At 39.2% G+C, this 13,026-nt stretch overlaps 2 protein-coding genes and 1 pseudogene across 2 annotated transcripts; all 3 read left to right on the forward strand.

The window, feature by feature from the left end:
- Positions 1 to 1,060: 1,060 nt before the first annotated feature.
- LOC21396887 lies at positions 1,061 to 2,491 on the forward strand (annotated as a pseudogene).
- A 2,429-nt stretch (positions 2,492 to 4,920) lies between these two features.
- Positions 4,921 to 8,843, forward strand: LOC21396888 (glutamate receptor 3.2). The gene is made up of 6 exons (XM_010092398.2): positions 4,921 to 5,173; positions 5,441 to 6,783; positions 6,865 to 7,142; positions 7,234 to 7,265; positions 7,354 to 7,748; positions 7,999 to 8,843. Exons 1-6 carry the CDS (start codon positions 4,921 to 4,923, stop codon positions 8,479 to 8,481), a joined length of 2,784 nt encoding a protein of 927 aa, XP_010090700.1. The 3' UTR covers positions 8,482 to 8,843.
- A 647-nt stretch (positions 8,844 to 9,490) lies between these two features.
- LOC21396889 (homoserine kinase) lies at positions 9,491 to 12,218 on the forward strand. Its single transcript, XM_010092399.2, has one exon. The coding sequence runs from the start codon at positions 9,603 to 9,605 to the stop codon at positions 10,707 to 10,709; it is 1,107 nt and encodes a 368-aa protein (XP_010090701.1). The 5' UTR covers positions 9,491 to 9,602; the 3' UTR covers positions 10,710 to 12,218.
- Positions 12,219 to 13,026: the final 808 nt, after the last annotated feature.

Raw genomic sequence — 13,026 nt, forward strand, 5'->3', positions numbered from 1 at the left:
AAGATGCAAAATGAAATCAACTGTCTCAGAGAGAGAGAGATGGAGAGACTAAAGAGAGAAACTGTCTAAAAAAAGCATTTTTTATATGAGTCGACAAGTACATCGAGCAGATAGGGACAGGAAATATTTTCTAAACACGTGTTTTTAATGTCAAAACGCGTGATCAACTGTCACACAAGTCATATATATAGAGAGAGAAATAAAAATAAAAAGGAAAAACTGTCTAATAATGACTTGGCAAAGGAGAAAAATAATTACTCTTGTAATGAAAAATACGTCTTTCAACTAACATGACTTTGAGCATGAGAGTGACAAGAAAGTCTAGTCTAAAAAAAAAACTGCGAAGACTTTTTTTTTCCCCCTTCTTTTCCCAGATTAGAAATTCAGAGCAACATGTGCTCTTGTTTGTTAACGTCTTAATTCTAAGGTGGTTACAACTACGTTGTTTTGGTGGTATTCTTGTCCTTTTTTATTACAAATTCCTTCCCATTTTTCTTTTATAATATTTGGAACGTTTATTTTGACAGTTTCAAAAAAGGACTTCTAATTACAAGCACCTACTTTCTGGGTTTTATTTTTCTTTGAATCTGGCCAAATATCTCATTATATTGATCACATTCTTAAATTTTTGAGTAACCGTAATCCTCAGATTTTGTCTTTGTCCAAAGATGTTAATTTCTTTTCTAAATTTAAATGAGATATTTGGCCAAATTCAAGTCAAATGCTCAGTTGAAAAGACATCATGGCACATCAGAGTGACAATTTAAGGTTCCTTTAGATGATTAGTGTCTTTTCAGCCAAAAAAAAAAAAAAAATGATATTCATCTTGATGGACCGTGGATACATATTGTCATGCATGTTGGCATCAATGACCAAGATATAACCCATTAGATCTCAGAGGTCACAAAATTAAGGCAAGAAGTTGCTGTCACTTTTCTTCTCTTTTCTTTTCCTTTCTTTTTTTTTTTTTTCCTGAATCACCAATTACAAGGGAGAAAGAGAGAATAAGTAAACTGTTTGGAAATTTGTCCTGGTCCAAATAGAGCTGAGCTAAACAAGAATGTGGGTGAAATTTCCAAAGCGTTACTTGATTGTGGTCTTCACATTCTTCAGCACATGCATATGTTACATAGAGAGAATGGGGTTCTCAATTGTATACACTTTTGCAGCATTAGGGACTTTTGTGGTCACTGCTTTGGTTGAACTAAGCCGGTGCCGATTATCCAACTATAAAAGACGGCGGTTTCGGAGAAATTTTGTTGCCTAAAGTGGCTTAGAGGATCAAGATGAAGGATGGAATTGCGGGAAAAGGAGGGATCCCATGGCAGAGAATTATAGGAAGCATGCCGGTTTGGGCTATTGTGGTGAACAATTTCACATTCCACAATGCTTTATACGTGTTGATGAATTGGCTGCCAACATACTTTGAGCAAGGTCTGTGTAAGTTTCAGGATCATATTTGTTTTTCTTATGTACACATTCATTTATTTATTGAAAAATATCATTAATGTTTGAACCTAAAATAAACATAGGGTTTATTCAACTTAATATGGGCTATTATTAAGAAACATTATGCATTATGATATATGGAAGATAATACTCATTTTTAGAGAACATATCGTCATGATTCATGTATTTTGTTTCTTACTATAGTAAATAATGGAATATATAGACCAAATGGGAGAATGTTGGATTTTTTTCTCTTCCGTTAAACTCGGTAACATTACCGAATGTGGTCCATATCCTCCATCATGTTAGGAACGTGTGTATACACATTCAGAAACACATCCACTCTCGCAACCTAAGGATGCCCACGTCCGGTGCACGTCTGAGAAGGACTCTGTGATGGGCAAAGTCTATAAAAGGGGACATAACACGTTAGTTTAGGTTCCTAAGCCTGCAATCTCCATTCAGCAAAATATACACCTCCGGCCATTGACATTCTCAGTGGGTAAAAGGAAAAACTCAATTTCAGTTCTTCTAAACCTTACTCAATCTCTCGTTGATGATGCCTTATTTAAACATATCCATATTCTCGAACATCAGCGGGGTTGTAGCCGATCACTTGATCGGCATAAAGGTCTTTTTCTGTGACCCGAACAAGGAAGTTTTTGAACACTGTGGGGTTCATGGTGCTTCTCTTTCACTAATGGCACTTCCCACGTTCAGATCTTCAGGTGGGGCTGTGTTTTGTTCTTCTATGGCTCTTGGTTTCTTGGCACTAGGTAGAGCTGGATTTGCAGTGAATCACACGGATATTGCTCCAAAATATGCTGGCATTGTTATGGGAATCTCTCACACTGCTGGTACATTGGCTGGCATTATTGGAGTAGATCTTACTGGGAAGCTTCTAGAAGCAGCTAAAACTGCTAATTCAGAGATTTCTAATCCAGAAAGCAGGAGATCAGTGCATGTTATTCCAGGAGTTCTCTGCATTTTTAGCTCACTTGGGTTTTTGTTGCTCTCAACTGGGGAGAGGATTTTTGACTGAATACAGCCTGCTTGTTATGAGTTCATACTATTGGGATTAATCAAAAACCATTTCTGATGAGCAATTGAAAAATAAAGATATTAAGTACAGCTTTATATGACACGAGGTTATAGGTCATCTATTGTATTAGATAGGTTTCTCTCAAGATCATGTAAATCTCAACAGTCTCCAGAAAGAATTTGAAATTCTGAAAGACAAAACTCTTTTGTTCAGTTTCATCCCTGAAATTTCATTTTTTTGGGTTATACAGAAATTGTTGATATATATTGCAGACTCCATATTCTGGATAGACGTATATAGTAATCAGGGTGTTGATAATTTGGATTTCATTTGTTTTCACAAGGTTTAAATTGTAAAAAATGATTAAATAAGAAAGATTTAGTAGTAAAATAATTTTCTAAATATCTTTGTTTATGCTTCATAGCTTTCATTTTTCCATTACTTGTAATTCAGTTTTATTCTGGTTGATAATCAACAACAAAGAAAAGTTGCATTTGTAGATCCAAAAGAAAAGCAAGACAAATGTGCATTTCACAGGCAACAATCAAAAAGGCCATAATTACAATAATTTTTGTGGTAGAAGATTTAGTCCATTAATAAATTCAATTATTTCTCACCGGCCGAAAAGCATGTACAGTGATGTCATGATGTATTCAAGCCAAAAAGGTAAATCAGTGCCTAAAATGGAGCTTTCTATCGGTGCACTTCCAGTTAGTGCCTCGAAAATTTAGAGTAGATCATTTGCAGACCACCACTGAAATATATTTTAATATCAAACACTGTATTTGGTGGCCATCTTTCTGAAATTTTTTATGGGACCACGAGATGATTTTCTAGTTATGACACTTCAGAGAAGAAATATGTCAATTAAAAAAATTAATAATAATGGATGAGACGTCCTTAAAAACTATTTTTTGCTGATCCTGCGTTCAGGAAAAATGAGCATGTCTCAAAAAGTCTTGTTCATTTCGTTTATGATTTAACCATCTCATTAATATCGTGGACAAATTTAACAAGTTAACGAGATTTTTTTTTCCCCCTCTGAACACAAATATTTTAGGACATGTTAAATCATAATTTGGATTCATTAGTGGAAACTTTGTAAGAGAGAACTTTTAGAATTTAAATTTTTTGTGAGATAAAAAACACTATAGTAGAATCATGATTTGAGTTTGAGTATAGCTTCCAAATAACTCCTTAAATTACGGACACATAGAATTCACAATGCCTAGCCTCTTTTATTTGCAGGTCTTAGCTTTCTTGAGTTTGTGGAGCTTAATAATCGTCTTAATATAGAGTTAACAAGCGGATCGATCTTCTCATAATTTGAGAGACGCAATTTGTGCCATCACTATTTATTTTTTCTCATCATGACACTTAGTTCTCAACAATTATTATTATATATTTGGGAGGAACAAACACAAATCAGACAAAAAGAATCTTCATAGATTTCTCCCTAAATACCAAGCTTATAGGAAAAGAAAAATAAAAAGTAAAAACCTAATTTATGAAAGAAAAACACACGTCCAAAACCTCTCTCTTTCTGCATCAAGAAATAGAAAAAAGGGTTTAAATGGTCTCCTACTATCTTTAGAGGGTTGAGCCCATGCCTTTGCTGAAGAGCGAATGGCAACAAGAAAAAGAGAAGGCCAAACTCATTAAAATTAGCCTCAATGGAAAAGCAACCTACCAAGTTGTTCTACTATTCTAAATTATTGTGATCATTATAATTCCTTTCTTGTGACCCTCAAGCCATTCTCATGTGAGTTTCTCCTTTTTCTTTCATATTTATTTATTTTTCAATATAATATAATACTCACTTTTATTCCTTCCCTTCTTTGAGTGTGTCACTGCTGGTTTAAGTTATAATGCATTAATTCTTCTCCAATCTCTCCTTTAAAAAATGAGACTCCAAGTTCTACCTCTTGTTTTATTTTCATGATGTCCCTTATTTGAGCTTGTGGTGAGCGTTTACTTCCATGTGAAACCATCCCTAGAAGTTAGCTAAATTTCACTTTTCTTCCGCTTGCTTTTAATGGTTTTTCTTGTTTATTTTCAGGTACTTTACTCTCTTTTTTTTTTTTTTTTTTTTGCTGAATAAGGTAAGGTACTGCTTTTGGCAATACAAGATTTGCTTCTTTTGTCTAGTTGTCTTGTCGGTTGCTTTTGCGTTTTAAGAACTAGCTCAGACTCTTAACATCCCTTTGGTTCCCTCCAATCTTCAAATTGGTATTTTTGTTTCTTTTCCAATATCTTTAGTGCAAAAAGTTCTTATATATCCTTTCCGTACCCAAGTTCCTCTCCTTTTTTGTTTAATTTGTTAAGGTTACTAAACTTTTTTTTTTTTTTTTGAATGATCGCCTTTAAGTTGATGAACAAATCATTTGGTATTGACTTCCATATTTCACATAGGAAGATAAGATATCACCATGAACCTGCCTTTGTTCTTGTCAATGTTCATTTTCACCGCCTTCCGAGCACTCTCGGAAGAAGCCTCAAGACCTTCTGTAGTGAAAGTTGGAGCCATTTTCACATCAAAGTCGATAAATGGAAGAGTCTCAAAGGTTGCCATTGAGGCTGCCGAGCAGGATGTGAACTCAGATATGAGCGTTCTTGGTGGGACTAAATTGTCTGTGACTTTTCATGATTCTAACTATAGTGGATTTCTTGGCATCCTTGGGGGTATAATTCTTTCCTCTTCACCGCAACCTTCTTTTTCATTTTTCTAGACTCCTTTTTATAATTAAAGTTATAAGAAAAAAGTATATCAAGAATAACACCAAATTTGATAATTTTCTTTTATGTAATCGTTACTTCAGATTAAAACCAGCATTATTTATTCAATACTTTCTTTTTTGTTTGTGCTATAAAAGAATAACGCATCTTTTTTTTTTCTTTTTTTTAACAAAAGATGCGTGGTAATGTTTTCTTTTTCCTCTTTCATTGCAGCATTGACATTTATGGGGTCTGATACGGTAGCTATAATTGGTCCACAAAATGCTGTAATGGCACATGCACTTTCACACCTTGCAAATGAGCTACATGTCCCATTATTGTCGTTCACTGCTTTGGATCCCACCCTAGCATCTCTGCAGTACCCGTTTTTCCTTCAAACGGCACCTAATGACCATTTCCAAATGACTGCCATAGCAGACATGGTTAGTTATTTTGGTTGGTCCAAGGTAGTCGCCCTATTCTCCGACGATGATCAGAGCCGAAATGGAGTGACAGCATTAGCTGACAAGCTCGTAGAGAGGCGCTGCAAAATCTCTTACAAGGCAGCCCTTCCACCGGACCCCAGAGCAACTCCAAACGACGTCGCGGAACAGTTATCGAAGATTCGAATGAGGGAATGTCGGGTGATCGTTCTCCTCACATACTCCGCAACTGGTCTCTTGGTTTTCGATGTTGCCAAGGAGCTTGGAATGATGGAGAGAGGCTATGTTTGGATAGCTTCCACTTGGCTATCCACTGTTTTGGACTCGAATTCTCCTCTCTCTCCAAGGATTGCCAACTCCATCCAAGGAGCTCTAACACTTCGTCCACACACCCCTGATTCAGAGAGGAAAAGGGCTTTCGTTGCCAGGTGGGACCAGTTGAGCAATGGCACTGTTGGGCTGAACCCATATGGCTTATATGCCTATGACACAGTTTGGTTAATAGCTAGAGCATTGAAAAGGCTTTTGGATCAAGGAGGGAAAATTTCATTCTCCAATAACACTAGTTTCACTGGTGTTCAAGGAGGGACTATAAATCTTGGTGCGTTAAGAAGATTTGACGGTGGAAAGCAGCTTCTCAGTAACATACTAGAAACCAATATGATAGGTCTTACCGGTCCAATAGGATTCCCAGACAGATCAGCATTGAGGCCCGCTTTCGAAATCATTAATGTGATTGGTAATGGGGAGTTTAAGCAGATTGGATATTGGTCTAACTATTCTGGTCTTTCTGTTGTGCCCCCAGAGGTACTTTACATAAAGGAGCCCGTCAGGTCCATTGCAAACCAGCATTTGGACACTGTGGTGTGGCCTGGAGGAACGACAATCACGCCCCGCGGATGGGTTTTCCGTGACAATGGGAGGCAGTTGCTAATAGGAGTCCCGAACCGAGTTAGTTACAAGAACTTTGTGTCACAAGTAAATGGTACAAATATAGTCCAAGGATATTGTATTGATGTGTTCCTTGCAGCTATAAAGTTGCTTCCTTATACAGTTCCTTATAGGTTCCTTCTGTTCGGAGATGGTCATAAGAATCCAAGCTATACTGAGCTAGTAAACAAAATTACAATAGGTGTAAGTAAAATCTAGAAAGAAACAGATTATGAGCAACTAATTGCGTTTTGCTTCTATTTATTTTTTGGTATTGTTGTGCAGGAATTTGATGCTGTTGTGGGGGACATTACAATCGTCACAAACCGAACAAAGATTGTGGATTTCACTCAGCCTTATATAGAGTCGGGGCTAGTTGTGGTGACACCAGTCAAGAAATTGAACTCAATTGCTTGGGCATTTTTGAGACCATTTACACCATTGACGTGGGCTATTATTGCAAGTTTTTTCCTCTTTGTTGGGACAGTTGTTTGGATTCTTGAACATAGAGTAAATGATGAGTTCCGCGGACCACCTAGGCAACAAATCATTACAATTCTATGGTGAGTGTTTTAACCACTTGAACAATAAAATAACATAGAACAATTTGATGCTCACGCATGCTCAAAGAACAGTTTTTTCTTTATTGTGCAGGTTTAGCTTTTCTACTATGTTCTTTGCACATAGTAAGTTTTCAACTCTGAGAATGCACACTCTTTTCTTTACAAGAACCGAATGCTGCAGTTCCAATCATGGATTTCTTCAAATTTTCAGGAGAAAATACAATGAGCACGCTAGGAAAAATGGTAATGCTCATTTGGCTTTTCGTCGTTCTGATACTAACCTCGAGCTACACAGCCAGCCTAACATCAATCCTCACAATACGGCATCTATCATCACCCATCACTGGAATTGACACCTTGATAACGAGCAATGAACCAATAGGATTCCAAGTAGGTTCGTTCGCCGAAAACTACTTGAGTAAAGAACTTGACATTCCACAATTCAGACTCGTTGCTCTTGGTTCACCAAATGAATATGCCAAGGCCCTTGAGAATGGAACTGTTGCTGCTGTGGTCGACGAACGGCCATACATAGAACTCTTCCTTTCAGATCATTGCATGTTTGCGGTTAGAGGCCAAGAATTCACCAAAAGTGGGTGGGGATTTGTGAGTATCTTACCATATATATAAGTTAATTTTTCAAGTTTCATCCGAACTTTCTTTTCAATGCCACCTGAAATAACAAGTATTGGTCACTTTTTTATTAGAAAGATGATTTTGTAAATAAATGCAGTGTTCGATATTTAAAAGTAATTACTCACTCGCTATATCAGTTGATACATTCAACGTTATTATTACCTTCCTAACATATAATATATTTATATATGTGTCATTTGCTAAATACTGTTTGTCACAGGCATTTCCAAAAGGCTCTCCTATAGCCGTTGACATGTCAACTGCCATTCTCAATCTATCCGAGAACGGTGAGCTTCAGAGGATTCATAACAGATGGTTGTCAAAAAAGGGTTGTGCTTTACACGGCTCTGATATCCAATCAGAGCAGCTTCCATTAGAGAGCTTTTGGGGGCTATTTGTCATCTGTGCCATTGTATGTCTTGTTTCTCTAATTATATACTTTTGGAAGATGATACACGAATTCAGCAAGCATTTCCCTCGAGTCTCCGAGCCTTCTGAACATGCCAGTTCTCGCTCTGAGCGCATCTTGAACTTTTTGGCTTTCATTGATGAGAAGGAAGATGAATCAAGAAAAAGGTTAAAAAGAAAAAGGAATGAAATGTTATCAAATGGTAACGGGATACAAGATGAGTTAAGAACCAAGGGAACAGAAATATTGGATGTTCCTAACGGGAGACACAACGGTGAAACTAGGCTTCGTTAGTTATTAAAGTCCCCTAAACCTTATACCTACTGTTTGCTTTCTACGAGATATACCATCTCACCGTTCATAAAAAAGAGAGGGAGATCTTTGTTTTTTTTTTTCACTCCTATAAGGTGATGGTGTATTTGCGGTGTTAACTGAACTGGTGGTAATCCGTGAATGGTGCTCAATACAGATGTAAAAAACAGTTGAAATGTATGATATTTACCTCCCTTATTACGAAAGTACACGTTGTTACATGTGGATTTTTCCTTTTACTTGTGTTGGAAGCAAAGTGTCTTGTTTATATTGCTTGTACACTCCTCTATTACTTGCCCACCAGGTTTGCTTTGGAAGTTGAATATTGATCATTATTGAGTTTGTGGAGCAGAAAGGCAGCGGCTGTTCGGCACAAAGCAAAAAACGATATAAATGGGAAAAACGACATTGGGAGATAAAACGACAAAAAAGGAAAAACAACGTTAAAAATAGAAACAACAACAATGGAATGTGACGATTGATAGGTTACCTTTGGTTGATGAATTCAGAATCATTCTCAGTTTACGTATGCTTTTTGTGAGAGAAAACATTCCACGAACTATGATCCGAACCATGGCACGGATCCTTACTCCAAACGCACCCTAAATTTAAAACATGTATAATGTAGTTCTTCTTCTGAAACAGCTGCACGCACACATTGCAGAATGCAGATATCAAGTAAGACCAGAAAATGACATTTTAATGTTAAGAACAAAAAAGAAATGGATAAAAAGACAAGGAGAGATAAAACGACAATAAATTTTTAAAACGACATCAAAAATCAAAATAAAAGCCAAAACGACAACGATTAAGAAGGACAAACCTAAAACGACATTTTAAAAAAGAAAAAAAAAAACAAAACAAAACTCTCAAGCGACAAACTTAAAGCCCGGCCCATAAACACCAACTCGCCTTGTCCGGACGTTTCACGGCGTCTCCCTCCCTATTTGTCTTTATCATCGAGTTCGAGTCAGATTGCACTTTGAACGACAGGGTTTTGTTTGCTTCTCTCTCTCTCTCTCTCTCTCTCTCTCTCTCTCTATATATATATATACATATATGTTACTGTCTCCAAAACCCTACCCTTTTTCTCTCTTTCTCCAATGGCGTTCTGTTGCCAATCTCCCATCAAAACTGTGACAATCCCTCAACCGAAAGCGTTCGCCAAGACCAAACCCCTGTTCAGGTGCAACCTCTCCCTTCCCTCTAGATCCCCCCTCACCAGCACCGAACCCGAACCGGTCTACGCCTCCGTCAAGGCCTTCGCGCCTGCCACCGTCGCCAATCTTGGCCCAGGCTTCGACTTCCTCGGTTGCGCCGTCGATGGCGTTGGCGACTTCGTCTCCCTCAGCATTGACCCCCACGTGCATCCCGGCGAGATCGCCATCTCGGAAATCACCGGCGACAACGCCAAGAAGCTCAGCAAGAACCCGCTCTGGAACTGTGCCGGAATCGCCGCCATTGAAGTCATGAAGATGCTCGGCATCCGCTCCGTCGGCCTCTCGCTCTCGCTCGAGAAGGGATTGCCTCTCGGGAGCGGCCTTGGGTCCAGCGCTGCCAGCGCCGCAGCGGCAGCGGTGGCGGTGAACGAGATTTTCGGAGGAAAGTTAGGGCTTGAGGAGCTGGTAATGGCGGGTCTCAAATCGGAGGAGAAGGTCTCCGGTTACCACGCGGACAATATTGCGCCTGCGATTATGGGAGGGTTCGTCCTGATCAGCAATTACGAGCCTCTGGAGTTCGTCCGACTGAGCTTTCCCGAGGAAAAGGAGCTGCTTTTCGTGCTGGCGAGCCCGGAATTCGAGGCGCCGACGAAGAAGATGCGGGCGGTGCTGCCTTTGGAGATCGGGATGCCGCACCACGTGTGGAATTGCAGCCAGGCGGGGGCTCTGGTGGCGGCGGTGCTGCAAGGGGACTCGGCGGGGCTGGGGAAGGCGGTGTCCGCCGATAAGATCGTGGAGCCGAGGCGAGCCCCGCTGATTCCCGGCATGGAGGCGGTGAAGAAGGCGGCGATCGAGGCCGGGGCATTCGGCTGCACCATCAGCGGAGCCGGGCCGACGGCAGTGGCTGTGACGGACAATGCTGAGAAGGGGAAAGTGATTGGGGAGCGGATGGTTGATGCCTTCTTGAGAGACGGCAACTTGAAGGCGGCGGCGAGCGTTCAGAGGCTCGACCGGACCGGCGCTAGGCTTATTGGTAGCATTCCCAGATGAATTTTGCTGCTTTGTTCACGTTCTCACTGTACCTTCCATCTGCTACGGCTTTCGCTTTGTAAAGATGAATAGGATAATATGGCTTTTGCGCAAATTCCTTGGAAGCTTGCTGTGGTGTGGAAGAAGTGGATGAAGTTGGCTCTTTGATGTTTGTTGCAATGTTGGATGCCATTTTTCAACTGGTAATCTTGTTTCATTCAACGAACATTTTCTGTTTTCTTCCAGTTCTCTTGTAACATCAGTAATAAAAATGGGAAAAGAAAAGCGATTGTCTTGAAGTTGAACAGTGATGAGTATAAGCACCATACTTGTATTTTTTGTAGCACTTGTTTTATGCGTTGTGGAAATAAAAATGAGAATTGTCTTGAAGTGATATTACCTTGATATCACCTTTACTCTTTTCTATTTTTTGGCATCGGTTGGTGGGCATTTCTTTGCTCCATATTCTCAGAGATCTTGAATCTAATGTGGGCTTTTGAGGTGAACCCATCTGAAGACTCCTGATGTTGATGTGAGAGTGAGACCAAGAACCAATTTCCACGCGGTTGTTAGGTGGCTATAAGTTTATATATAATTGAAAACATGGATATTTAATGTGCTCAACAATCACACGGTGGTTTTGACTTACTAGGGTGAATTTTGAGTATGACTGCCTTTGTGTTAACATATGAAATTCCATTTCCTGGAACCAGAGAGTATGGTCCGTGGCTACCGAAGACGATTAAATATCCATCAAGTTAAATATGGCCTTCTTATCTGGAAAGGGGGTATAGTAAGATTTTTCATATTCAATAGTTAATAGATAGTTTGGTCAACAAAAGTTGGAGCTCGACGGGTCCTGTTATCATTTCTTTTTGTGCTTTGCAAGGGGAGAATCCGATTAAAGGCCCTCCCTCCCACCGACAAACTCTAATGGATCTTCCATTGATGTGTCTCCTTGTCAAACCTCCTATCTCTATTGTTCTCTTTGCCTCATCCTCGTGTATATTGAGCTGTGTCATCATCGTCATGGTCTCTTGGCGAATAGCTTTGATTCTATGGTACCACCACATCACAACAAGAACTAGTAGTACCTCACAGCAACCACAATCCCGTCCTCTGTGTCGAACCGAGGCCTCGACAGGAAGAGTCTCCGATCTATCCCCAGAATTGCACACCAGACATCAATCAATGGGAATCTCTTGGAATGTGCAATCTGCTCGACGGAGTTTGTGGATGGAGATGTGATGAGGGTGTAGCCTCACTGTGGCCATGGCTTCCATGTGAAGTGCATTGATAGGTGGCTTAAGTGCCATTCCTCGTGCCCGTTTTGCCGTCATATTCTGGCTGTGGGAAGGTATCAGAACTTTCAAAGGCTCTGAGCTACTCAGGAAGGTTGACTTTTGAGAGCATACTTTATATGTCGGGGTTACTGCCTTTCATATCTTGTGTTACTGCTAATGTATCATTATGTACTCTGATCCAAATCAAATGTCAATATTTGTTACCCTTTTTGGTTTTCCTTTTTAAGTACTTGCTGTCCGTTGTTGCTTTTGGAAAACTGAGGAAACTCGTTGACGGAAAGCATGATCTCCGAGTCGATTCTTGTCAAGCTTATATTGATTTTTTTACTATTTTTTTTTTTTTTTAATGTAGGCCGGGCTGATTAAAACTTTACCCCTTTGATAGAATGACACGGCATAACGTCCGCAACCGTCTTATATTAGTTCTCGAACCATGGTGATGCTTGTCAAGTTCCTTAGGTTTAATATGAAATACAAGGTAGTTCTTTAGTAAGGAGAAAACTATTCTTAAAAGGGAATGATGACGGGCGTTTAGTTCGCTGATTTAAGTATTTCATTCGAGTTGAGATGTGATTTTATGTAAGAATTTTTTAATATAGTAAAAAAAAATGTGTTTCTAAAAATTTTTTATTATAACAAAATTTAAAATTTAAATTTAAATCGGTGAAATGAAACAAACAATAATTTGGGCTGTGAATTAGACTGCAAAATTCTGCTGCATTTGATGCTCAGCCGCTTTTTTTGCTCTGATTGTGTTGATTGTTAATGCTTAGCTGCTTAATTGTTAACTGGTATTAGTGTGTTTAATAATAACTGCCACTCTAGTCACGCACTCTATTCTCATCAACTTGCCAATTAAATCCATTGCCCTGACTGTGTGGTTATGTTTGCACACGTACTGCACTCCATTTATTGATGGGGCCGTTTGAAACAACCTCTTTTGTTTTTTTAACACCAAGAGAAGACAGTTAAATTTGTCCATAACTTTCTTTAGAGCACTTTTGAGCTTTAAAGAGCCATGGGAAATAAGTTCA

The sequence above is a fragment of the Morus notabilis genome, unplaced genomic scaffold (genome assembly GCF_000414095.1).
Source record: "Morus notabilis unplaced genomic scaffold, ASM41409v2 Scaffold338, whole genome shotgun sequence".
NCBI classification, from domain to species: Eukaryota; Viridiplantae; Streptophyta; class Magnoliopsida; order Rosales; family Moraceae; genus Morus; species Morus notabilis.

What these genes read in the sequence shown, in the direction of transcription:
- LOC21396888 (XM_010092398.2), top strand. Translation starts at nt 4,921, where the DNA reads ATGAACCTGCCTTTGTTCTTGTCAATGTTCATTTTCACCGCCTTCCGA. An exon ending in ATTTCTTGGCATCCTTGGGG is followed by an intron (nt 5,174 to 5,440) that starts GTATAATTCTTT and finishes CTTTCATTGCAG; the next exon opens with CATTGACATTTATGGGGTCT. An exon ending in TAAACAAAATTACAATAGGT is followed by an intron (nt 6,784 to 6,864) that starts GTAAGTAAAATC and finishes ATTGTTGTGCAG; the next exon opens with GAATTTGATGCTGTTGTGGG.
- LOC21396889 (XM_010092399.2), top strand. Translation starts at nt 9,603, where the DNA reads ATGGCGTTCTGTTGCCAATCTCCCATCAAAACTGTGACAATCCCTCAA.